The following is a 25853-nucleotide window of genomic DNA, read 5'->3' as shown; positions in this document are numbered from 1 at the left end:
TAGATCCATAATAGATACATCCCTTCTAAGGCTACTTATGCAAATATGATAAACCAGACTTTGACAAAGGTGGGGGGCTCGGGGAGGAAAGCAAATTTTATCTACTAAGGTTAATGTGGCATATCTTGGAAATCGTCCAAAATAGATTATGCTTTGCTTTGTTTTCGGCCACTTTAGCTGGGAAAATCCTTTGCCTAAAAACGCTTTAGTTATCCGTCCCCTCACAAAGCTGCTTGTTTCTATTCCAAACCTATTATTCTGTTCGCCTCTCCAGATTACAAGAGAATCTTTAGATCTTGTTTCCAGTGTAATCCTGAAGCAAAAGGGAAACTGATTTCCTTGTTTTGTTTTAAATAGACAATCAAAGGATTTGTAAAATTTTCTGCGGTAGGTCAAGTGCAAGAAATCACAGTTTACCCCCCTCGCTAAAAGGAAATTGGGTGTTAAAACGAATAGAGAGTCAGATTATTTTTTTTTAAAAAAGTTACATCAATGAAGATTTTTTTCTGCGCAACCCTTTTAGAAACAGAATTTTAAAGGGCATCAGGATAGCGATGGGGGGGGGGGGGGGGGGGGACTGACGGGAAGGATTTGTCAGTGAATAAAAAAAGTCTCTAACTTGAAAGCACTGAAACATCTGGAAAATACAAAGAGCTGTCTCATGTGGTAGGGTTTCGAAAAGCCGATTCAGGTAGACGAGTGAAAACATTTAATTATAAAACATTAACTTAGACACAGCTGAACAGCGAAAGGTTTCCACCTGACACATAAAAAAAGGAGTGCAATGCTCCGTGGAAAAAAAAAAAAGTGTCCTGAAAAAAAGTTAACCTGTAATGTAGATGGGCTATTCATTAACCCGCAAGGATAGGGATATTTTCCCTTTTAGGACCAGAATAATTAGATCCGTTAACTCGGCTTAATAAACAACTTAGAACTTTAGGCAAGGAGTTCAGCCGCTGTATTAAATACAGAAATTAGTCTTCCTGGTTCTCCGGGTAGGGCATTTTATGTGGAGTGGTGCTTTTTGTCTCACTTTAATGGGCTTTATTGTTAAGCACAACCACACCAAACCTCCTGAACATGTACTGAATCAGAATTTCATAGAGGAATTTTCGGTCTTTCTCTGGAAACGATGCAGCCTTTGCAGGGTTTGATGTTAGTGCTTGCTAATTTCAAGAGGGAATGTGGTGCCTGTTAATTTGATCACACGCTTTCCGCAGTTTGTATGCTCTCAAACAGTATCTTCCCCGCCACCGTCTCATGAATGAAATCGTGTACTACGGCATTTGGGGAGTCACAAAGGTTAGAAGTTAAGTTGTGTCTGTGGCTCGCTTGCTGTCTAACGGGGAGAGGGGATGATTGCATTCGGGGGCAGCACAATTGTCAGTTATTACAGAAGCGCTCAAGGTGCGGACTTCTCCCATAGCCCTTTACCCCGGGGCTGTGGAAAGTCACTGGGTACCTGCTGTTGAGCAGGAGGAACTAATCCCAGGGACTCTGCTGCCGGCCGGCATTTGGCGAGATGAAGGATCAAGGGATAGAGACAGAGATGTACGTATTGGAGGGAGGGGGGAAGGCAGTCTATTGAGGCCCCTGGCCTAGGGAGAATTGAGGAGAGGAGAGGAGAGGTAGTACCCCGTTTGCAGAGGAGGAGAGAATAGCGTAGAGGCAGAAAGGAGAAGAGAGATGCTGGCATGCTGAAGAGGGGAGGGATGTAAACAGAAGAGGAAGAAGCAGGAATTTAAGGAGAGAGACCCTTGTGGAGAACTGAGAAAGGGGTAGGAGAGAGATGGTGAGCGAGGAGGGGCTGGGGCTGCTAATAGCTCTGGCCCGTTGAAGCAGGGATGGAGAGGAGAAATGGAGGAAGGGATGGCTGGAGAGAGAGAGAGAGAGAGAGACCGAGAATGCACGGCCTTAGAGTGGGCGCTTCAGTGTTTGAATAGCGGCGGTGAAATCGTTAGCTTTATTTAGACGTGTAAACACCCAAGTGAGCCCGGTCAATACGGAGGGGGAGTTATCTGCTCCACATCGCCTCCGTTCCCATCCCTTGTTTGTGTGCATCTGAATAAACGAAAAACAAGCCACGAGGAGTTTGTGAAGGGCTAATTTTGCGGGAGGCTGTCCCTGCTTGGACCCCGTGTTCGCCTCGTGGCGATTTGCTCTGCGTTGCCATCAATCACTTTTTTGGGGGGGTCACGCTAAGCCTTGTTTAATGGTGTAAGCATAAAAGGCTTTAATCACCAAGTTGAAATTATTTCAGCAACAGCATTGTTAAACTGTTTATGGGTAATGCCTTTTAACTCCGGCACAGTCCGTTCCATCCGGCCCTTTGCATATAGGAAAACCAGCACAAATTGAAACATTAGCCACGTCCGGGGAGATTCCTTGTCGAATCCAACTAGAGTATTTGGAAGCAGATCATTCACGGTGAAGAGAGGTCATTCCTTCAGTGGGAGAGAGAGGGCCTTGTATGTTGTGGGGAAGAGGGTTTGATTGGGAAGAGAGAGCTGGTACCTTGGTTAGTGAGTAACTCCGACCGCTTCGGAAGTACATTTATGCACTGCCTGGCGTGTCTTAGTGCTGTCGTGACACTGCAGCTGCGGAAAGACGTCGGGAAAGGTAGATTACTTTTCGTGGGCTTGGCATATGCTAAGGTGGAAATACTTTTTAATAAAATGCACTGCAGGGGTCCGATCTTGCATTCTCGGCGCACCCAAAAGCTCCTATTGAAGTCGATAAATAGGTGAGGAATGAAGGATCGGGGCCTTCTTCGGGATTTACACCGGATCGCTGATCAAATCAGAAAGTGATCTTGATGGCCAGGGTTACATTTTAAAGCCCTCTCAATATATAGCCTGGTTTACATATTCAGTTTGTTAATTTCTTGGGAGGTTGTGCGCAAACAATACAAAGCATTCGTTTCTGGGAGAGTCGGCAAACACACTAAATAAAATACTCACAGACCTGAGTTATCCTTTTGTCTAATCGAATAATACTGAATAACATCAATGCTGTATTTCATTGGCTTTATAACATTTAAATCATTCTGAAGTGTATTCACGTCCGGTTAATCGCATCATTCTGTTGAAATTAAATACTTCTGTTTTGGTCTCATTTTGGTACCTGGCAGTGTTGTTCTGTCATTTTTCAGTGAGGTCAGAAGCAAAGATATTGTACTACCTTTTGTTCCAGGAAGCAACTTTCTAGAAGCCATTGTCCAGGTCGAATAATGTTTTTATCTGGAGCGGTTCCTGGCTTAGTTGAATTCACTCAGTTCTTATTAATGAACTTTACTGGTAATTCCAGCATAGATATCCCCCCAAACAGGAAATAACATTTTAAAACAATCAACAAGGGAATTATTTGCGCTTATTCAGCTATTAGAAAACGCTTTAAAGTGTTTGAAACTAAAACAAAGAAAACCAAATCAACCAGCCCTGTCAGGCCAATGAGAATTTGTATCTTGTCGTCTCACCTTAATTTTTGTGTGTCTTAAATAAACAGGACTTGGCGAAGCCTGGGGCCACACTAGTCGAACCAGCCCTTTGGATAATGTTGGACGGGAACTGGGATCCCATCTTTTGCAGGTACTGGCCTGGAAACGCAAGCCATTTGGTATTAATGATTAAAGAGATCGTACCATATTCTGAGCTTTTAATTATTCCCTTGTCTAATCTTTAACTGTTCACGTGCTTCACAAAAGGAGAGTCCAGAACTGTGGCGGAATTTATCTGTCACGATCCTTAGCTTCTCACACGGTACAGTGGGTTACGCAGCGCGGCTCAACTTGCTGGTGGCCATTCTACGTGTCCGAAGTAGAAAGTGGTAGGTTGATTTGGTCCCTAATCTCAACAGCCTTGTCAGTCAGCAGGTTGACGAGATTTGTGAATGTAGTTTTCTTGTTCTGAGCAATCTGGTGAGCGCAAAGACGCGTCTTTAAAGTGGTGCAAGGTGAAAAGAAAAGTGGGAGAAACCGTAGAGGGGATTCAGGGGGCTATTTTGAGGAGCACATATAAAAGTTTAGAAAGCCTTGATCCCATGGTAGTTAGAATAAACATTGATTAATTGAAGACACAGAAAACCTTAATTCAGCTAGGACACAATTGAAAACTCGCTGTGGCCTAAAGGATTAACAAAGGAATATTAGTGTTTATAATCTTAGCTATTCAGGCATGTGGTACTGTGGGGTCTTGTAGCATTTTATACCAGCCTCTAATAAACAGAGGCCTGTTCTTCTCACAGTGCATACAAATAACACTTATTAACATCTATCTATCTAATCTTAACAGGCCTTTTAAATAGTTCTGTCCGTTTCAAACTTTATTTACATTGTGGAGAGTTTTAGATCGCCCCTTGCTCGCTGAAGTCTCTTAATCAAATATGTAAGAATTAAAATCTCTACTGAAATCGTAAGTGGGGGGTGCAAGTGTTCAGTATTTCTCCAGGGGGAACGGTCAGCAAAGCCGAGGCTGGGAGCCCTAGAGGCTGGGAGCTTCTATTCTTGCTGCTTTGGAGTCTTAGGTTGATTCATTGTCACACTTCGTTACAGAGCCATTTCAAACAGGTCCCCTGTTTTGAGGTGCGTTATGTTCATATCCTGCCCCTTTTAAGCGGATCTACTGAAAGGATGTTCCAGCTTCCTCCCATCCTCCAACTCTTTTAGTAATGAAAGCCAGGCTGGAATCCCCGATCTGCTAAATCAGTCCCAGGTACACGTAGTTCATAGATATCTGGTGTCTTCTTTCCCTTGTAGACCTTGGATGGTTTCATATTTGTTGTGGCTCCAGACGGCAAGATCATGTACATTTCAGAGACGGCCTCCGTTCATCTGGGTTTATCACAGGTAAGTGGACAGGTTACCCACTAGCGGCTTATGCGTGCGTGTGATAGGGCATAATGCCCCTGTCTATATCCCTGTATTTTCCATAGGAGATGTACAGCTGCCTCTAAGCTATTTGCCTCAACCAGAGGTGGTGTGAACCCAGACAAAGCCAGGACACTGTAATTGTCTGTGTGTTTATAGAGCTGTACCACGGCAGCAGATGGCCCCACATCCAGCGCCGGCTACACACGCACGCTATGTCGATGGCGAGAAAGTTGAAACCCTCCTCTTCCTTCACAGGTAGAGCTGACTGGAAATAGCATTTACGAATACATCCACCCTGCTGATCACGACGAGATGACCGCGGTGCTCACAGCTCACCAGCCCTACCACTCTCACTTCGTGCAGGGTAAAGTACATTCCCCCTCTCGGCTTGGCCTCCGCGCTTGTGCGGGTGTGAGCTCTGCGGGGGAAGCGAAGCCATCAGGTGCCACCAGGCCCCCCTGCCCTTTTCTCACCGGTGCCTCTGCCTTTTCCCTTAGAATACGAGATCGAGCGCTCCTTTTTCCTAAGGATGAAGTGCGTCTTGGCTAAAAGGAACGCGGGGCTGACCTGCGGGGGCTACAAGGTGCGTGGACATGGACAGGAGTCACCAGCGGTTCCTGCTCAGAAGGATGGGAAGTGCATGCTAGAGAATCCCTGACTATGTGGATGTGTCTGTGCTTGGCTAGGCTGCTGGGTCTTTGCGGTGTGAAAGCAGGGGACCAGCAGTCAGAATGAGACCTCAGCCCATTTGAGCGGTTTCAGCTGGCAGGACGTTTTTTGAAGTGTGGGTTTCCTGTTCAGGCCCAGAAGTTTCTCTTCGGGTTGCAAATAAATGAGCACAGGCCACAAAGCCAAACTCAGCCGAATCCCCCCAAGTTTTGCCAGAGTTTGTAGTAGAAACCAAGCAAAAACCACGGAAGTTCCCGTGTTGCTGTGGAAACGGTAAGCTGACCCATTGCAAACCTTGGGGCGAACTTGACCGGACTTTTAGAAAAGTTTGTAAAGACTCTTCAAATTCGGTGAAGTTCTCCTAGACTAAGGCCCTGTTACATAGCTCCTCCTAGTCTTAGTTTTATATACTCTGCTCAGGACTCCTGGGTTCTGTGTCTCACAGACATCTTATGTGACGTTTGCCTCCCAGCATCTTTCTTTGCGTCAGCCTTCTTGTCCGCAAAATGGGGAAGAATAATGATTGTGAGACTAAATTCATTAATGCACATACACCGCTTTGAGTTCCTGCAGAAAAAAGGCGTTATAATAAAGCATGATTATAACATCAAAATATAGGTAATAGTACATACATATCCATAACATATATGCTGTCTAATACACATCTATGTAATGAACGCCGTACACATATTTATATACCTATATACACGCCCCTAATCTGCACTCACATACATCTTGTGTGTATAAAATTACCAATATCAGTTGTGAACAACCTGACACTTCTCCGTCCTTCTGACTGTTGCAATGTTTAGAGGGATGATAAAAGCATAGCTAGGCCTTGATCCCAATCCCCATTTAAATCCCTGGAACACCCCCCTCGTCCCCCCGACGTGGATGGGCTTTGAACCAGGTGCTGAACGCTGAATTGTTCTGTAGAGAAAAGAACGTCTCTCTGTCCAGTTCCTCCACCAGGGCCAGGGTAACAGGCAAATTCCCGTGACCCAGCGCTACTCTCCAGCAGGCGGTAGATATTCCGGCTGCCTTTAAGGTGCCCACCCGCTCCCGTGTGTCCTAGGTGTGTTTTCAAAGGCGAGCTATTGCCTTGGTGCACGCAGGGCGTGACGTGTCCCTGTCTTGTGCCTGGCAGGTCATTCATTGCAGCGGCTACCTGAAGATCCGCCAGTACAGCCTGGACATGTCCCCCTTCGATGGCTGCTACCAGAACGTCGGCTTGGTCGCTGTTGGCCACTCGCTGCCGCCCAGCGCGGTGACGGAAATCAAGCTGCACAGCAATATGTTCATGTTCCGGGCCAGCCTGGACATGAAGCTCATCTTCTTAGACTCCAGGTAGCCGGTCTGCTTTTGAAACTCCGCCTCCAGCCCCGCGCTTTCCTGTCAGGCTTCGCCCTCCGCCCGGGCACTTACTGGCGCCTGCCTCTGGCTCTCTCTCCCACAGGGTGGCCGAGCTGACGGGTTACGAGCCGCAGGACCTGATAGAGAAGACCCTTTACCACCACGTCCACGGCTGTGACACCTTCCACTTGCGCTGCGCTCACCATTTGCGTAAGGAGTCCCGCTCCCTAAAGCACCAGGGAGTAACCCTCCCCCCCCCGCCCCGGCAGCCCCTCTGAGGCCCGATGTTCGCCTCCTCCCTCCAGACCGGGACTTACTAGATTTGCACCTAGGACGAAATCGGGGCTGACTGGGGGGCGGGGGCGGGAGTGTAATACACAAGGAGTCCTTGCAGCGGGTCTCTAACTCACCGCTGCTTTCCCCCAGCAACCCGTTATGAGGAAAGAACTCAAACGATCAAATCTTTTCTTTTGGCGGATACAGACTAACACGGCTGCTACTCTGAAACCGATCAAATCTCAGATATTTCAGTCGGGAATCTTTTTTCAGCTCCAAACCGGCGTGCCAGTAAAAGCCAGACTCCCTTTCTCCGGCCCCACACTGTCACACGACTCCTATGTACCATTTCTTTGGAACTGTGGTATTCCGATTCGTAGATCCGACTTTTATTTCAATATCACGCTGACATGAATACCCAGGGGGAAATGAAAAAGATATTAGTTTCCTGTAAGATTTCTTCCAATTTACAGAAAATGTAACGGGCACAGGTAGAGGCAAAACCCATTTTAAATAATCTTTTAAAAACCTTGATGACCGAGAGATCAGAAAAAATATTCCTCCCCCCTCCCCTCCCCCCCGTAGTGGACCGTGCATTATTATTCATTATTGTGAAACAGTTAGTGGCATGTAGCTTCCTTTAGACTCCGTGAACGTTGCGTTTTTGTAACTGTGCTGACATGAATTGATTAGGCCGGAGACACATAAGTGATGGGATCCGTTATCCGGAAATTTCCGGACGTGAATTTATCTGCACTAAGCCTGCACCTTTGATGTCAGTGGGAGCTGCCTCATTAGCTTCAGTGGGCGCAGGATCTCTCTCTCTCTTCGGATCTGTATTTTTGCCTTTACTAAAGCACCCGTTTGCCCTGAGCCAGCCTCCTTGAGAAGGAGCTGTAGCCCTTTATCTGAGCTCTGGCTAACAAAAGCAACGGGGGCTTTTTCAGTGAGTGGGTAACCCTTCTCCGGGGGGAGGATTGCAAGGGGCAGCAGTACTCCGCTGAGGTCCTTTCCCTCCCTTCCCTTCTTTTGTATCTTCCGCAGTGCTGGTGAAAGGGCAGGTGACCACCAAATACTACCGCTTCCTGGCCAAGCACGGCGGCTGGGTGTGGGTGCAGAGCTACGCCACCATCGTGCACAACAGCAGGTCCTCGCGGCCGCACTGCATAGTCAGCGTCAACTACGTCCTCACGTAAGTGAGCCCAGGGGCTGCTCTAAACTGTGCAGAGCTAGGCGCGAGGGAGGGGAAAGGCCTTGTGGAAACGCATGGATAAAAAGGGGCCCTGCCCCACCACAGGGAAGCTCGTTGCTTGGAACAGACCTAGCTCCATAGTCTCTCCCTGCCTCTTGGTCTAGGTCTGCTAAATCCGCTCAGTGCTGCAACTGACCAGGGCGCGCACACCGGGCTGGCGAGGAAACCCAGGGAGCACTTTCATCTCGATGAAAGGTTCCTGTCTGATTTTTCTCCCCCCCCCCTTTCGCTAGGGAAAAGATTTAGTGGTTTGTCACCCACATATTCGGCTCCCTCTCGCTCTCTTTTTACAGTTTAAATGTACCCAGCTTTAAATAAAATTTAATGCAGCGTCAGAAAAAAAAAAGAGGGGGGGGGGAGGTTGAATGTACGGAGTTATTTATACTTAACAAACAGGACATCTGTTTTTCTTTTCAAAAATCTGGGGTTTGAAGTTCTTAATATCATCCAGAGTCTCTATCAAAGCTCAGAGATTTCGTTTTTGTTCTGAGAGAGTGAGCCTTATATTGAACCACAAAGTGACCAGAAGGTTCTCAGTTTAACCTACCCCCATTACCCCTCCCCCAAGGCAAAAAGGTTCAGAGTTAATGCTGAAAATCTTGGCTGTACTTCTTAATTCATCCCATCGTACTTGGGTATTGCAGGAGTATCAGACTTGTATGGTACCTGCTGCATAAACTGCAATACCTAGGTCCAATGAATGAGTTCTAATTCCCTCCGGCAGGTTGGCTGGACTTATTTATTATGATGATATTAATACTATTTTCATTGAAATAGTGATTGCTGCTGGCAGAAGTGATATGTCATTCGAATCCGTGGCCTGTTGTGTTTGTTTTGGTAGTGAAGAAAACGTTCGTGGTTACTCAAAGTGCAGTGTACCTGCACGTGTACATACTTGTAGTCCAACGCGGATTTTTTCATTCTTCTATCAAATGTAACTATTGAAAATGGATAAGCTAAATCTTCCTCCCCCCCCCACCCCCAATGGATGAACATTCTGCCGAGATTTTCAGCCTTAAAGCAGAATTATCTTACTTTGGGGGGTGGGGGGGCTTAATGTACACACAGTAACTTTATCGTTTTGGCAGTTAGTGTTTTAAGGCAAACATAAAAAGGAAGTTGTTTATTTGGAAACAGTGACTATGGTCTTGCGAATGGTACTTTTCTAAGGAGCGTGCACTTAATTGGATGGGGGAGGCTCCTTTATAAATAAGAGTGCCAATATTGCAGAGTTAAATCTCTGGTCATTCGCAATTGTACTCGACAATAAAAGTATGTATTCTGTGCTTGATTCGATTTGGAGAGTTCCGTGTTCATGGAGGAATAATTACGAATTCGGTTTGGGTGAGCTTTCCTGTGTGTGGGGAAAACCCTTGTTTTCCTTCGTAGATGGACTCCTACACTCACAGCTGGTAGTTAGGAAAATCCTCTTGATTCGCCTTAAAAACAACAACAAAGCAAAGTAGGGGTAAACACTCTTACCCGGCAGTGGCAAGACTGGAGAAGGAGGAGACTGACCCAGCACACGCATTACAGCCTTTCCATACATTTCCATCTCTACACTCCCAAAGCCGAAGTCCCATCAATGCCTGTATTTCGCAAATGTTAGACTTTTCAGCTAAACACAAGGTGAGAGGCCCAAATGTATGTCGCAGATTAAAACACTCGTAAAACCTGAAGGTTGAGCAGCGAAGAAATGTGTCTGCGTATTGTAACCATTTTTCAAAGAAAAAGAAAATAACATACTAAGGTGCTTTGTATGTCAGAGGCTTCACAAGTACTAGGCTTGTTTTCCTGTGGGGGGCCAGTGGTTGGCAGTCATATTTTATCCAAAACCAGAGCCCCGCCCTACCTTAAATGACCTGCATGGAAATGAAACCTCCCACTGGATAATTAATTTCTGCTTTTGGTCATTTTGAAAAGGCTGTTTTGTTTGCTTGGGAATAACTGGACAGCCTTTTCCTATTGATTGTCACTTGTTCGCTCTGCCTAACAACTATTCCAGTGTGCAGGGTAAACAGGACAGCGATTGTGAAGGAAAGCATTTAATCACCAGAATAGTTACTTGCTTTACCGGGGAAGAGAGGAAAAAAGAGGCTTCAAAAATGGTGTAAATCACATTGGGACCGATCTTGCCGTCCTTTCTCAGGCAAAATTCCCAGTGATTTAATGGGCATAATTGCCTGCTGCGTAAGAACAGCAAGATTGGACCTACTGTTAAATCCATATGCAATTCCAGTATCTTTAGCCGTATACAAATACTTCGATCACTAACAATGTGCCTAAGGCGGTGGGTAATATACCATAGAGTGGTTCAGGGTCTGTTTTTCACAGTCAAAGGTTGCAGTTTGTTTGCTGTGGACATCCTACATCTGGTTGCAAAGAGCTGATTTACATTGCTTTAGCCAATTAAGTAGATTTGTATTGATTCTTCATGGTAGCAGCGAATCTGAGCATAGATGTATTCTGTATGCCCCTTCTTTCTAAGGTGATAGAGTGATAAGTGAGTTCTGTTCAAATACACACCTTTAAATACAGAGGCACAAAGGGAGAACACCCAACCGTGGTTTAAGCAGACCTCGAAGCAGAGGCTTAAAATATTCCAAAACTGTCAGACTGTTGGAGAACACTAGGGGGCCGATCTTGCTCCTTTTGAACTCAGTGGAAAAACTTCAGTTGTCTTCAGTAGAAATAGATCGGGCCCCCTGAGTACGGGGTGTGTGTGTGTTATGAAAATAGCGATACCATTTCTTTAGCTTCAATTAATGTTTCGGTATTTTTTATGAGGCGGTGTCTTCCTTTTCACTCAATATACAATATATATTTTAAGTACATTTCTATTTTGATATATTTTTAGCCAGGCTGCCATTTATTGGAAAATTATTTATTAAAAATCCCTCAGATGTTTCCCCTAAAACAATGGATTATGTAACAACTTTACGATGTATCGAGCTATTTAAGACTCTCTCCCTGCTCTTTAATTAATTGTCTCAAGTGCAGAAATAGAAAGAAAAACCAGCTTATGTCAAAGGCAGATGGTAAATGCTGTGATGTCTGTTACTGGCTACTACAACTGCCATGTGCTGTAGAAGGCTGAAATTCACAATGCAAAGATACTATGACTACATTAAAACCTTGTTTTGGTATGTCTAGGTCCCCGAGTTTCAGTCAAGTCTGACCACCTCTTCATTAGTGCTCTGTCGAACAAGAAATCATGTAATATTTTTCTGCAGTAAAGTTACCACAATAATAATAACCACAACAGATTCCCAAGACACGCGCATCGTTTATTGCCCTTTTTAGTCTACTGATAGCCAGCAGTTTGGAAACTAAGTGATAAGAACAGACAATATTCTGTTTCATAGTACTTTGCAGGTAGATAAGTGGGTGGCTTTTTAGAAATGAGATACAGCCAGCCTCAGAAACAGTAGATAACACTGTGACTATCAGACAGAAGTGGATGAAAGCTATTGTAGAAGAAAGTTCACATTTAGAAGAGTCAGGGGGGTTTGCTGAACTCACCTTATGTAGCGTTCAGTTAATTGTCTCTATTAGCTATTCATAGTTACTCCTGCCTGTCAGGGTTTTATCACTCTAATGTGGAACACAGGACTGAAAATAGAGGGGAAAGAGAACCAGACTTCTATTGACTTCAATGGACTTTGGATCTGATCCATATTATAGATCTTGTTTTCAGGAAATCAGAATAAAGGTTCTTCCGTTGCTCTCAAAGTATGGATTTTTTCATATTATTTATTCTAATATAAATTCTGTAGCTACTAAATTTCCTTAAGGATGACACTAGATTATTCCACTAAACCAAGAACAGCTGTGAGCTATGTGTGTTTGGTGTGGGTTCTTTTCATGCTTTTGTTATATAGCATTTGATATATGGAAAATCACTTGTACAGATGCAGTTCTTGGCAGAGACATACCGCACACAAGATGCAGTTGAATAATGGTGTAAAATCAGTTAGGAGAGATCTGCTTAGAGGCGAAATAGGAACGTTTCTTGACTTGTTCTTTGCAAATAAATTGGTGTACATTTAACTCAAAAATATAATGAGAAATGCAAACCAATTGATTTTTTGGCTCGAAATAATAACGCACCATGGTTAGGACTACAGAGTGATATGTTAATTTCAAGCGTAGAGGTTACTTTGGAAATACTCTAGCCGCTCTTTCTCACTGCATTTTGATAAAAAGTAATCAAAGAGGGATCGCAGCTTTACAGAAAGGTAATTCACACTATTTTGTCCTTACACTTTGAATAATACTTTATGCCTGCAATGGACCAACTGGTTTCAATGGGAATGTTGAGTGAGTAAGGTACTACTATTGAGCACAAATAAAAGTATCACAGTCTGGCCCTACTGTTTTTAGGCTAAGGGTCATTGACCTGCAGAAGTGTTATCCTTGTGAAAACCAAAGCAGTGTCAAAATCAAGCAGTGTAATAAAAGGTAGAACAAATATAGACAATTTGTTTCACTAACCAGTACTTGCTGTGGCTGAATACCTAAGGTGGTGTAAAAATGAGAGAAGAAGAAAGCTAGAGGTAGGGATCATGGAGATTGGAGTTCTCAAACTTCACTGCACCGCAACCCCCTTTTAACAACAAAAATTACTTCACGATCCCAGGACGAGGGATCGAAGTCTGAGTCTGCCCAAGCCCCACTGCCCCAGGTGGGGGTGGGGGCAAAGCCTGAACCCCACCACTCTGGGTGTGTGTGTGTGTGTATGTGGGGGGGGGCAAAGCTGAACTCCAAGGGCTTCAGCCCTGGGCAGGGAACTTGCCACCTTAGCCCTGCCACCCAGAGCTGAAGCCCTCGGGCTTTGGCTTCATCCCTGGGCAGTGGGGCTCAGGCTTCAGCCCTGGGCCCCAGCAAGTCTAAGCCAGCCCTGGTGACCCCCATTTAAAGTGGGTTGCGACCCACTTTGGGGTACTGACCCACAGTTTGAGAACCACTGATGGAGATGATAAAGAACAGTTTGCTCCATTTAAAAAAAAAAAAATCCAAAATTGCTATGGTCCATAAATGTCTAGCTTTGAAAGAGTGCATTCTAGGATTAAGAACAACTATTTTTAATAAGTGTAAATACAGAACTATTTACAAAGGATACTACAATCAGGACCATTTAAACAAGACTTTTTTTAATGACTATATCAAAAATAAATAGGGCACTTGAGATTTATTTTAAAATATACAGATTTACTGTTCTTTTGTATTTCAGTTGACATAGTAAGATCTAATCTAGACATATTTGTTTCTTTTCTTATTTGTTCTGTGTATGTAGTTTTCATATTCTTATCAGCTGTGCGTGTTTAGCTTAAAGACAATTCAAGTATGTTTCAATTAATATAGACTGCAACTGCTGAAGTTTTAGTTTATATTTAAATTGAAACAATCCCTTTTTAAACAAATGGGTAATTTAAAGTGCAGATCTTTTAGCTTTTTGAGCAGCAAATATAATAATTTATCCCTAGAGAATGTTGGAGAGCTTTTGCTGTATATGTTTAATTTTTTCTTTATCATTTAAAATAGCAGCTGTAACACTAACATATACAGATAAATTGGATTAGACGCTTAATTGCACATAATCTCTGTTATGATAATACAGTACATAAAAGTCCCACTTGCCACCTTCAAATTATCTTGTATTATGTAACAGACTGATTAGAAGCACAAATTGAAGTATGCAATTTGTATAAAAGATCATTTCAAAAATAACATATAAACAAAAAAAAATAGTTCATGATAGATTAAATGAAGTTTAGGATAAATTAACTGTTAATTGCATCTATAAAATATGCCTTTTAACTTTAGTGCATAGTACATTTTATAGTTGTGTGTCTTATCAGATTTTTAAAAAATAATTACATAATCAAATAAGTTATCACTTTGCATGACCGGTGAAATTAATGAAATCCATAAAAAGCCAGAATAAGTGGGCTTTAAGTGTTAGTGGGTGACAAATCCGTTTCTACAACTCTGGGGGCAGACAGCTCCCCATGACCTTTACTTTAGCCTCTTCCTATTTGGGATTTCCCATCAGTTGGATTTACATTACCACAGGCCCAGTGGTTGCTCACCATCCTGCTTCAATGTTCCCATCTCTACTAAAGTATTAGAAGCTGGTGCAATGTCCATCTCCCCACCATACATGTATATTCCCCATAACACGGTGTACTCCCTATAGCGATCAAGTGTCCATGTGAAAGAGTATATGGCATAGGGAATATATAAAGACTTTTAAAATACAGTTTAAAATTTTCTGGGAATTTCAGTGTTTATTACAAAACCAGAAAACAGTGAAAATCTGTGCAAAAATTAATTTCACGGTTTAGGTAAATATAGGGGTTAACACTGGAGAATGGGAGAACAGGAAAAAAAACAGATAATGAAAAGTAAGAGATTGAAAGTAAAAGCAATTTAATTCTGTAGTTTATTTCATTAATTGTGTATTAACTGTTTGTACACACGCACACACACATACATATGTGTGTATATCTTTAGTATTTTCAGGTAAAAAAATAAGTAAAAACTGAAAATGGAGGGCCTTAGGAACACAATAGTAATGTTAATTACTTGCAGATAACAGGCTTAACTCCTTCACTTACACATATGAACTACTTTATTTATGAATAATACCACTGAGTTATGGAATTACTGATGTGAGTAAGTGTTTGCAGTGTAGGCTCACAGTTACATAGATTTAACTGTGGCCACTGTATTTGCCCCCCAAATATGTACAAACGGTAAGCTGAGCATAAAAACTGTTGCTTTACCTTACTATTCCTTAGTAGGAATGGCCCAAACCTGTTCTCCAATAAAGTCATTGGAAGTTTTGCTATTCTCACATTCCCTACCCATTTTATTTACTCTTATTATTTGATAGATGTAAAAAGATCCCATTATCATTCAACGGATGATTTGATTAGAAGTATAAAGAAATCACGTAACTGGATACTGGTCTTTACTCAACCACAGCAGTTTACAGGTACATACTGCAGAGAAAAAAATAAAAATATTAAATCTAATAAGGGTATTGTTGAGCTTCTCTCTTCAGTATTTTGTTTGTCCACCATTAGCTTCCCAATGTCCACAACATGCTACTTCAGTTCTTTGTGCATGCAGGTTTTCTTAGCTACTGTTTTCTTTAATTCACTCCAAATTACTTCTTGGGCTTTAAACCAGGTGACATTAATGGCCAAGACACTAAAAACTATGGGCTAAGTCCTGAAACTCTTACTCATACAAAACTCCCATTTACTTCTGAGGATTTTTTCTCTTTCTTTCGTTTTTTGTGAGCTTTTGACCATTGTCATATGCAAAATAAATCCACTCCCAGGCTTTCTTCCCAAGGGAATCTTTTTTTGATGCTAATAATAATATCCCCTAAGCACTTCTGTCAATTCGACCATCACGGAAACACAGATTGCCAAGAGGTTCAGAAAAGATTCAGTCATGCTTCATGATAATACTTCCACCAGCTGTATAATAAGGGACCAGAGTGGTGGTCTTTTGGAATTTCTCCTTCATGCTTCCATGTACAGTATAAGCCTTGTCCTCAGTGCAGTTTGTTAGCTTGTATTTCATCAAATGATAAAACTTGAACCTTCCATCCAAGTTGTCTGGAGAAGGCTGCAACTGCTTTGCATTGTGCTGCCATGTCAGGCAAGGTTTCTTACTTGTTACTCTTCCATTCAGATCCTTACTCCTTATCACTCCTCTTTCTGGGCCAAATGGTATAATCCCCCCATGTCTCTGCAGGCAGGTAGGAATAGAAAACCCTAAGGAGCATGTCAGTGGTCCTGCTGCCTGGGTGGAACAGGAAAGGACATAATGTACAAACTCTGAATGTCTCAGAGCTATGTGTAATGGACCCTCTCTCTGTGGCAATGCAGCAAGGGCTTGATGGTGGCCGCAGGCCAGGTGGAGGAGCAGCCAGTGGATTTGCCACTATCCATATACTATCCATATATCTTCCCCACCACATGCTGGGCTCCAACTGCTGCTACATTCTATGGCTTGCATTAGTGGCTGTGCAGCATCTTTATGCCAATCGATTGAGTTGAGTGCTGGAAGACTCCTTCCAGACCAACCTCTTCTTGATCTCTTGTGCAAGGTTTGTTGGGGTTTGTGCAGAAGTGGCAGGAGGAAGGCAATTGGTCCATAGCTCCTTCATGGATACCTGCAACACTGTATTCCTGAAGCAATTTTACTAGTTTGGGTTCTCCCATTTCCTTAGTCTCCTTCATGCTTCACTCTGCTGTGTATCTTGGTTCAGTAGATTTCCCACTTCTTTGTTTTGTATGTAGTTTCACTGTAATTTCCATGGGTCACTTTTGGGTATTCAAAACTAGTGGCTTATTTATTTTCAAAGACAAACTATTATTCTGCTTCTGATTTCAGGCCTCAGCTCTTCTGTCTCCCTCAGGGCATGCACTGTCTCTCTGTGTAATATATATATATATATATAAATAAACATTGTCAGTGACTGAGATATGGGCGGTTGTGCCTCGTGGTTGGAGCAGGAGTCAGTAGTCAGGAATTGGAGCCCAGGGTCAGAGTCAGAAGCCAGGCCCGGAGCCAAGGGTCAGAAGTCAAGTATTGAAATCAAGGGTCAGGATTGGGTTACCTGGAGAAAGGCAAGGCAGGCACTCACACAGCCCTGGGTAAATCGTCGTATAAGCAGCCATCAAACTGCTGCTGCTGGGCTTAAGAGCCAGTTTACTAACTCTTCCCCAAAATCAGGCAGTGTAGCAGCCATCAGGCAGCTTATTAGGCTATGTCTACAAAGCAAAGAAAACTCTGCGGCTGGCCAGTGCCAGCCAGCTCAGGCTTGCAGGGCTGTGGCTACAGGGCTGTTTCACTGCCAGGTAGAATTCCACTTCACAGGGTTAGAACCCGGGCTCCAGCCAAGCCCAGAAGTCTACACAGCAATGAAACCGCCCCACAGCTCGAGCCCCACGAGCCTGAGCTGGCTGGCATGGGTCAGCCATGGGTTTTTCTTTGCTGCGCAGATGTACCCTTACAGGCCAGCTGCACACATTAAATTGCCTGGAGATTGGCTCTGCTGCAGGCCCTGCTTCCTGACAAACATGCCCTAAATTAAGTGCTAAGTAACTAGTCTCTTTTCTCCTTTCACCCATGGCAAGTACGTGCTTCAAATGCGATCTGTTTTAACTTTTCAGCACGAACCAGATTCTGGCACCAGTACTCACACTGAATAAACTACTCCAGAAGTAGCTTCATTCACTTCAGGGTACTAAACTGCTTAAGATAGTTAAGAACAAAGCAGACTGTGAAGAACTTCAAAAAGATCTCACAAAACTAAGTGACTGGGCAACAAAATGCCAAATGAAATTTAATGTGGATAAATGTAAAGTAATGCACATTGGAAAAAATAACCCCAACTATACATACAATATGATGGGGGCTAATTTAGCTACAACTAATCAGGAGAAAGATCTTGAAGTCATCGTGGATAGTTCTCTGAAGACATCCACTCAGTGTGCAGCGGCAGTCAAAAAAGCAAACGGGATGTTCAGAACCATTAAAAAAGGGATAGAGAATAAGACAGAGAATATCTTGTTGCCCTTATATAAATCCATGGTACACCCACATCTTGAATACTGTGTACAGATGTGGTCCCCTCATCTCAAAAAAGATATACTGGCATTAGAAAAGGTTCAGAAAAGGGCAACTAAAATTAACAGGGATTTGGAACGGGTTCCATAGGAGGAGAGATTAAAGAGGCTAGGACTTTTCAGCTTGGAAAAGAGGAGACTAAGGGGGGATGTGATAGAGGTATATAAAATCATGAGTGCTGTGGAGAAAGTGAATAAGGAAAAGTTATTTACTTGTTCCCATAATATGAGAACTAGGGGCCACCAAATGAAATTAATGGGTAGCAGGTTTAAAAGAAATAAAAGGAAGTTCTTCTTCACTCAGCACCCAGTCAACCTGTGGAACTCCTTGTCTGAGGAGGTTGTGAAGGCTAGGACTATAACAGGGTTTAAAAAAGAACTGGATAAATTCATGGAGGTTAAGTCCATTAGTGGCTATTAGCCAGGATGGGTAAGGAATGGTGTCCCTAGCCTCTGTTTGTCAGAGGTTGGAGATGGGTGGCAGGAGAGAGATCACTAGATCATTACCTGTTAGGTTCACTTCCTCTGGGGCAGCTGGCATTGGCCACTGTCGGTAGACAGGATACTGGGCTGGACGGACCTTTGGTCTGACCCAGTATGGCCGTTCTTATGTGGAAGCTGTGTGAACAAGGATACAGCGTCTGGCTTTTCTGAAAACTTTTGTGGTGACTATAGTCAGATGTCAATCACATGATTTTAAAATTGGTTAAATGCCTAATTAATTGCTCTTGGTATCCTTTTGATATCAGCCATTTAGCACAATTAAGTAACATGAGTAAAATAACACAGTATATAGTGTTCAGGCCTCAATTTGGCAAAGCACTTGAGCATATAATCAGCTCTTAACATATTTAAGCTTAACTTTAATTTAAGCATGTGCTTAAATTCCAATGATGTCAATTTTGCAATCAATGAAACTTAAGCACATGCTTAAAGATAAGCACATTCTTAGGAGTGTTGCTGAATAGGGGTAAATTTAAGAATGGTCTTGCTTTGTTGAAGCCTAACAAAGAACAGCCATAGTTTTTATCTTCAGCCCACTGTGTGTAAATCTTTGGGGCAACTTTACCAGCAATATTGAAATTGTATTGCTGAAGTTTCAGTACAGCTCTGGTAATTGAAGTGTCTAGTTAATCAATGTTCAGCTTTTTCCCTTAGCCTTATGTGGACACTTTGAGTTAACCCAGAGTGAAGTTCTTTAAAGCCACCCATCATTTTTGTATCTGTGCTGTGCCCAGAGTTGCAGCCCTTTCACAACTAGCGTCTGGTAGGGGACTTTCTATCCTCTCTTTACTGTGCTCTGGGGTTGGGGGCCTGCAGTGCTTCTATTTCAAAACTCTCAGACTGGTTCTCTCCTCCATCTAGAGCAGTGGTTCTCAAACTTTTGTACTGGTGACCCCTTTTTCACAGCAAGCCTCTGAGTGCGATCCTCCCCTATAAATTAAAAACACTTTTTTTTTTATAGTTAGCACTATTGTAAATGCTGGAGGTGAAGTGGCGTTTGGGTTGGAGGCTGACAGCTTGAGATGCCCCATGTAATAACCTCGTGACCCCCTGAGGGGTCACATCCCCAGTTTGAGAACCCCTGATCTAGAGCCCTATTTATCCAAAATCCAGCCACAAGCTTTGCACAGACAATGTTGTACTCTATTTCCAATTACTGTTGTATATACAGAACAAAATAATATAGTCCTTATTCAGTCCTTCCTTGGGTAGTTCTCAGATGTTTTGAGCGAGTAAGGACTAATAAGTTGATCCAGCTCTCCTTATTCAGGGAAAAGTGCCATTAAAATCAGGGAGATCTTTTGCCTGAGTAAAGCATGCAGGATCAGGAGCTGGGTAAGGCTTCAGGACTGAGTCTCTGCATTTGAAATAATACCAGCTACTAATAAAGTTTGAAATAATGCTCGTAGAGGGCTAGATCATAGAGTTGCAGTAATAGAACATTCCACCATGCAGCCTGACATATACACTTCTGAATCCTAGAGCTACAATTTGTATTGTATGTGTCAGTCAGACTCTTCAAAGACTGTTCATCCAACTTGGGTTATAATATTCCCAGTATTATTCTGTTGATATTAAATCAGGTTAGAGGAGTTAAAGAAAAAGTTGCAAACTATGAAGTGGTGTTCGAGAAGGACTTGATCCTGCCAGGTGCTTAGCACTCTCGACTCCCTTGTAAGATTGGGCCTTTAGCATTCTAACTAGAAAACTGGAACTGAATTGAAAAGGACAGAATGTAGCTTGACATTATCATGATTTTTTAAATTGTATTTATTTGCTTGGAAAAGTGCACTGGATAGCCCCTATACCTATTATCTTGTAAACTTTTTATTACCCAGTATCTGTACCTTTTCACCTGTTTAGCTTCCAGAAGACTTACTTTTGGTGTCTCAACATAAGTTTTAAGTGCTGTGTATGTTGGCGAAGCTATATAAATTCTTGGTATTATTTTTAATACTAATTTTATTAGGTGAATTGTAAAATAACCATTGCTGGCAAAAAAAATTGTGTTTTTCTGTGTTTGGCTGTAGGCATAAAGAGCCCGCTTCAGTGGTGATATATTCAGTGGTGAAAGTTACACTGTGGATCATAAAAGTGAGTGGGTGCAAATAATAAAGCCAAGTATCTTGCACCAATTTTGACATTCAGTGGGTGTGCAAAAATAATGTAACTTATAGTCCGAGTATGGCTGGTTTAAAAACAAGAATTCCATTTAGCAAAAATTGTTGGGGTTTAAACATTTATTTCTGTTCCAATGCAGAACAAAACCAAAACCTTGAACGAGATAGACTGAATCAGAGAGAGTGGGGACTTGACATTGGTTTTTCACATCCTGTATGAGTGCCCTAACTACTGAGCTGTTGACTATTCTGGGATCAGGGTATCTCTCTCAGGGGTTGACCAGAAATTGCATTCTGGCCCAGAGAAACTTTTCAGATGAAAAAAAATTTAGTTAGAAAATTCCCAACCAGCTCTAAGTCTGAGGAGACAGAAAAGGTGTATAACAGGAACAGCAATTAGTAGGAGGATGTAAATAAAACAGGAGACCCTGCTTTATTTCACAGGCTACATTACATTTTTTGCCACATCTCTCTTCTGTTCCCTTAGCATGTATGTTACACTCATTTTGCATGCCCATTGAAGGTCCAGTCAAAATCAGCGCAAGTTACATGATTTTACCACTTACGCCTGACCAATCTGCATATGCTGTGTAACCTACAACACTGTTTATGCCACATCTGAATTTGGTTCGTAGACTTCTGTGGGAGCTGCATCCGCTTATACCAGGCCCAGAATTTATTATCAGTGACCTCAATGCCATGTGGTGGCTCTTAATTTCTGGAGACTGCTCTGTGGTGAATGCAGAAACTATAAACGATAGCATTTCTCTCTTGGATAGGGGCCAAAGGTCAAGAGTTTCAAAAATAGGAGCCTGAAGTTAGACTCTTCAGTCCGTATTTAGGTGCATAGGATGAGAGTCTGTACTGTCCTCTAAGAAATGCAGCACAAAACTCACAGCCCAATGGTGGGGGGCTAGCATGGCTTTAAGCCATTCTGGTGCCCTCCCAATCTTTGGCTGCTTCTGGTGCTGAAGAAGCCCCTGGAGTAACTTAGATAGCTCTGGGGGACTGTTAAAGTTACAGCAACCTCCCCAGGCTGCAATGTGGGCTACAGTGCTTTGAGGGTCTTCTGCAGCGATGTGGCCCTGCCCCTGGCCACATCCCCAGCCTCACCCTTATCCAGGGCTTTCAAAGAGGTCCTGGGAAGGCACTACCTGTGGTAGGTGAATCCTCCTGCAGCCCGAACTGGGGCTTTTAGCACTTTTTACGCTGCTTCTGCCCAGGGGTAAAGGAGCCAGAGTTGGGGGGTGAGTATCTCACCTCTGAATAATTGAGTTGATTTTAAAATAGAAAGCACTGAGCATGCAGCATCTCCTATTGAAGCCAACGGAGGCTTCTGGTTGCTCAGCACTTTTGAAAATCAGACCAATTTATTTAAGTTCCTAGCTGTGGACTTAAGAGCATAAATTTAGCCTCCTATTTCTGGGAATCTTTACCAAAAAGTCTAAAGCAACCACTCTGAAGCCTTTTTTTTGCATAAGCATCGCAAGTGCTTATCTATTGAGTTATTTTTAATAATTTCTGCTCAGGTAGGTACATAATAACAGTGGTAATACATGTGTTCAATCAAGTACTTTTATTCATAGAATACATCTCAAATTTATTTTAGCAGTTTAAATAGGAGAGTTTAATGTATATTTAGTCAAGCATTACAGTAGTGAGGGCTTAAGCAGATTAGAAATAAATGAATCCAATTAAAGAACATGTCTCTGAAATTTGATATGTCATAGGTGTGAATGAACTGTTTGCACAGCAACTGTAAATAAATCATTAATGATTAACTATCTAGAAAAGGTTTAATCAAGGATAAACGGTATAGGACAGAATCAAAAACATTTAGGTTAAATATATGGAGATGCTCAAATAATAAGGAACACTTGGCATCAATAGTGGCTTTGGTACTGTTTTCTGTAAATACACTTACTAATAATAATACAATAATTTGCATTACTATAGCACCAACGAGCCCTGGGTTCTGGACCAGGATCCCATTGTGCTAAAGACTGTACAAAGACAGAACAAAAAGATAGTCCCTGCCCCATAAGACTTATTATTTGTGCTACAGCAGCAAATAGAGGCCACAAATGAGATCAGGGCTCTGTTTTGCTATATGTTATTCATACTGATAGTAAGAGACAACCTCTGCCCTGCAGAGCTCATATTTTAAATAGACAAGAGAGACAGAGGATGAGAGAAAGGAAATATTATCCCCATTTTCACAGATGGGGAGCTGAGACAGAAAGATTACAGGTGGGATGTTCCAGAGCTCCCAAGGCTCTTAACTTTGTTTCCATTGAACTAATCGGTAAAACTCCCATTGACTTCAGTGGGGGCAGAGTTAGGCCCATGCTGGGTGCTTTTGAAAAATTTCCCACTTTGAGACTTGGTAAAGGTCACACAGGGAGTCTATGGGAGAGCTGGGGCTTGAACCCAGATTTCAAGGGTCCCAGTCCAGTGTCTTAAAAGTGTCAGTGGTACTAAAACAAAATAATTTCAGCATATAAAAATGTCATTGATAACGATTGAGGTGAGAGGTGTAGCCTGTGCAACAGTAAAATGCCTGTAGTAATGGGAATATTCTCATACTGAGAATTTATATCTGTGTGCCAGTGTGCCATTAATACTAATAGGAATTACTGCGCATGCATAAATCATGACACACTGAAGTGAGAATGTAGCCAAAGATCAATTTCCAAAGGAAGCATTTTTTAAAGAGAAGAAAATTCCATTTTACCCCTCATTTAGCAGGGTTTTAGTTCGTTCTAGAATGTGTTTTAAAAAAAATTACAAATTTAAAGTAATGGAAAACAATGTTAAAAAAGTCAGTCAATCCAACAACATATCCAGTGCTGACTTTGTAGGGGTGTGCTGTGAGGTTCTTCACTGTTAGAGTTGCTGTCAAATGAAATGTGGAACTAAGCTCCTTTCTTTATGTATTTGGTGACTGTCCAAGTAGACGTTAGAGTTCTCATGGCACTTTTCAAAAAGTATAGCAGACAGCTTTTCCCTTAGCCAACTTTATCATTATCAAGCAGGTTCTAACATCCAAAAGCCTTTGAGAGCTCTACACAAATACATATTGCTCCATTTACTTACACAATCACTGGATATATACCAGATGTGATTTTGGCCCACTGTGTTCTGAGACACCTTACATTTGAAAGATATACTTTTTATAGACTCACATCACAGAATGAAATTAGTGTCATATTTTGTTACATTTATTTTATGAATTCTACATTTTTTCCAAGTTACATGTGAGTACAGACGTAAATGATCTTTGTATCCTAAGCTATCATAAGCATTTTATTTATAAAACAATTACAGATCTTTGACACACATTTTCACTTGGGCAAAACCTTGTGAATTCAAGCATACAAAGTGTTGCGGTTTGGCTGACAATCATACTACTTCTGTGTATACATGTAGCTGGGAATGACAAGCTGCATCTCCTAATTGTTGGAAATGCAGCTGTACTATGATGATCTAGAGGCCAGAATTCTCTTTTATTTAACTGTCAGACCAATCTGACAGCAGGAGTGACTAACAATCTGGGAGAAGACACCATGCAGGAAAAATACAAAACTTGCCCAGCAGTAGCTTTTTGAAAACATCTGCAGGCATCTAAATGTTTCTTTATATGAAACATCATGCCTGAGTTTTCCTGAAAATACCATTTATTTGATACAGCCCCTTTGGGCTTGTTAACGGGGTGTGGTAGTATGCATCTGTGTGTGTGTGTGTGGAGGAATTCTAATGCACACCAATGTGTTGCACAGTAACTGGCCCAGGTAGACCCTGCTGACCTGTTTCAAACAGCACTACATCAACGCACAGTAAAGAGTTTGTAGTGTGCAAAGCAGGGTCCACATGGGCCAGCTAGTGTATGATACATTGGTGTGCACTAGAATTCACACTCTTCTAATGCACACTACCGCACCGTGTAGATAGGCCCTTAGTTTGCAGATTGTTCAGTGTTTGAAGGTTTGATGTGATTTGCAGTGTGGGACTCTTATGATGGGAGAAGATATGTCTGTGACTCCACAAGCTGTATGCTACCAATGCAATTGTTTGAATGCCACTTGTGAAGAAAGAAGTGCCTGGAACTCAGAACTATAGCTGCCCAAACTAGTCTTATTATTAACAATAATAGTAAGTAATCTCTTGAAGGGCCTAATGATCCAAAGCCCACTGAGTCAGCGGGAGCCTTTTCATTGACTTCAATGGACTTTGGATCAGGCCTGTGTGGTGCTTTTCATCTAAAAAGTGTTTTAAAAAGGAGGGTAAGTATCATTATCCCAATTTACAGATGAGGAAACTGAGGCACAGAGAGGTGAGGTGATTAGCCCAAGGTCACACAACAGAACACCAATGAAGTCTGGTAACAGGTGATGAGGGAACTGCAAAAGGTTCAGAGGTTCTTTTCAGTTCAGGTAAGCACTGTAAAGTTTGGATACTTATTCAAATTAAACAAACTCCTTGAGTATCCAAAACGAAAGTCTGCTCTTGATCTCATTGATTTTTGCCATTGGCATAAATGGGTTCAGGACTGGGCCCTTAGCTTGGAAATCTGACAAGAGCTGAGCTCTTGCAAGATGTTTGATACTTCCTGCTTCTGGTTAGGTGAGAAATGACAGAGAGCAGCCTTTCTCATTGTATATTGGCACTTCTGCTTCTGGTCCTGGCTTGAACTTGGAAGTTCAGAGGTGTATTAAACTGAAAACTAAAGGGAAGGTGGATAGGAAACATCACAAAATGTTTTTGAATTTCAAAAAGAGTTTGCTTTACATTTAAAATGAAGGGAGTAGAGAGTGGAAAAGTGTTTATTTTATCTCCAGTGGTTCACCAATCACTACTAACAGCATTAAGGAAGGTTACATGAATCCCCCTCCTGACGTATCTCGTAAGCAGACTGTGGCTTTTTTCAGCACCTATACTGCTGATATACTCTGTACCAGGCATAACAGATGAGAAAATTGTCCAGTCTGTTGTGCCGCCTGCTGCTTCGGAAAGTAATGGAGACAACAAAGAGCGAGAATCTGTTTGGCTTTTATTCATCAGCTGAATGAGGCTTTGTCAACACTGAGAGGGGGGTAGAAAGCAGCAATGATACAAGTGGACATTTTTTCAAAAGTAGAAAAATGATTTATTATAGAACT

General features: G+C 42.4%; 1 protein-coding gene across 1 annotated transcript in view; it reads left to right on the top strand.

Moving 5' to 3' along the window:
• The window catches only part of SIM1 (SIM bHLH transcription factor 1), a 57556-nt gene that overhangs the window by 8404 nt on the left and 23299 nt on the right, over nt 1–25853 (top strand). Inside the window, exons 2-8 of the mRNA XM_077811690.1 lie at nt 3505–3587; nt 4754–4843; nt 5123–5231; nt 5365–5450; nt 6684–6883; nt 6993–7099; nt 8210–8357. Of these exons, the coding sequence (XP_077667816.1) occupies nt 3505–3587; nt 4754–4843; nt 5123–5231; nt 5365–5450; nt 6684–6883; nt 6993–7099; nt 8210–8357 (823 nt within the window). The remainder of the gene's footprint in view (nt 1–3504; nt 3588–4753; nt 4844–5122; nt 5232–5364; nt 5451–6683; nt 6884–6992; nt 7100–8209; nt 8358–25853) is intronic.

The sequence above is a fragment of the Eretmochelys imbricata genome, chromosome 3 (genome assembly GCF_965152235.1).
Source record: "Eretmochelys imbricata isolate rEreImb1 chromosome 3, rEreImb1.hap1, whole genome shotgun sequence".
In the NCBI taxonomy this organism is placed as follows: domain Eukaryota; kingdom Metazoa; phylum Chordata; order Testudines; family Cheloniidae; genus Eretmochelys; species Eretmochelys imbricata.
Note: the sequence above shows the minus strand (reverse complement) of the source record. Positions and strands in the feature narration are given on the sequence as shown.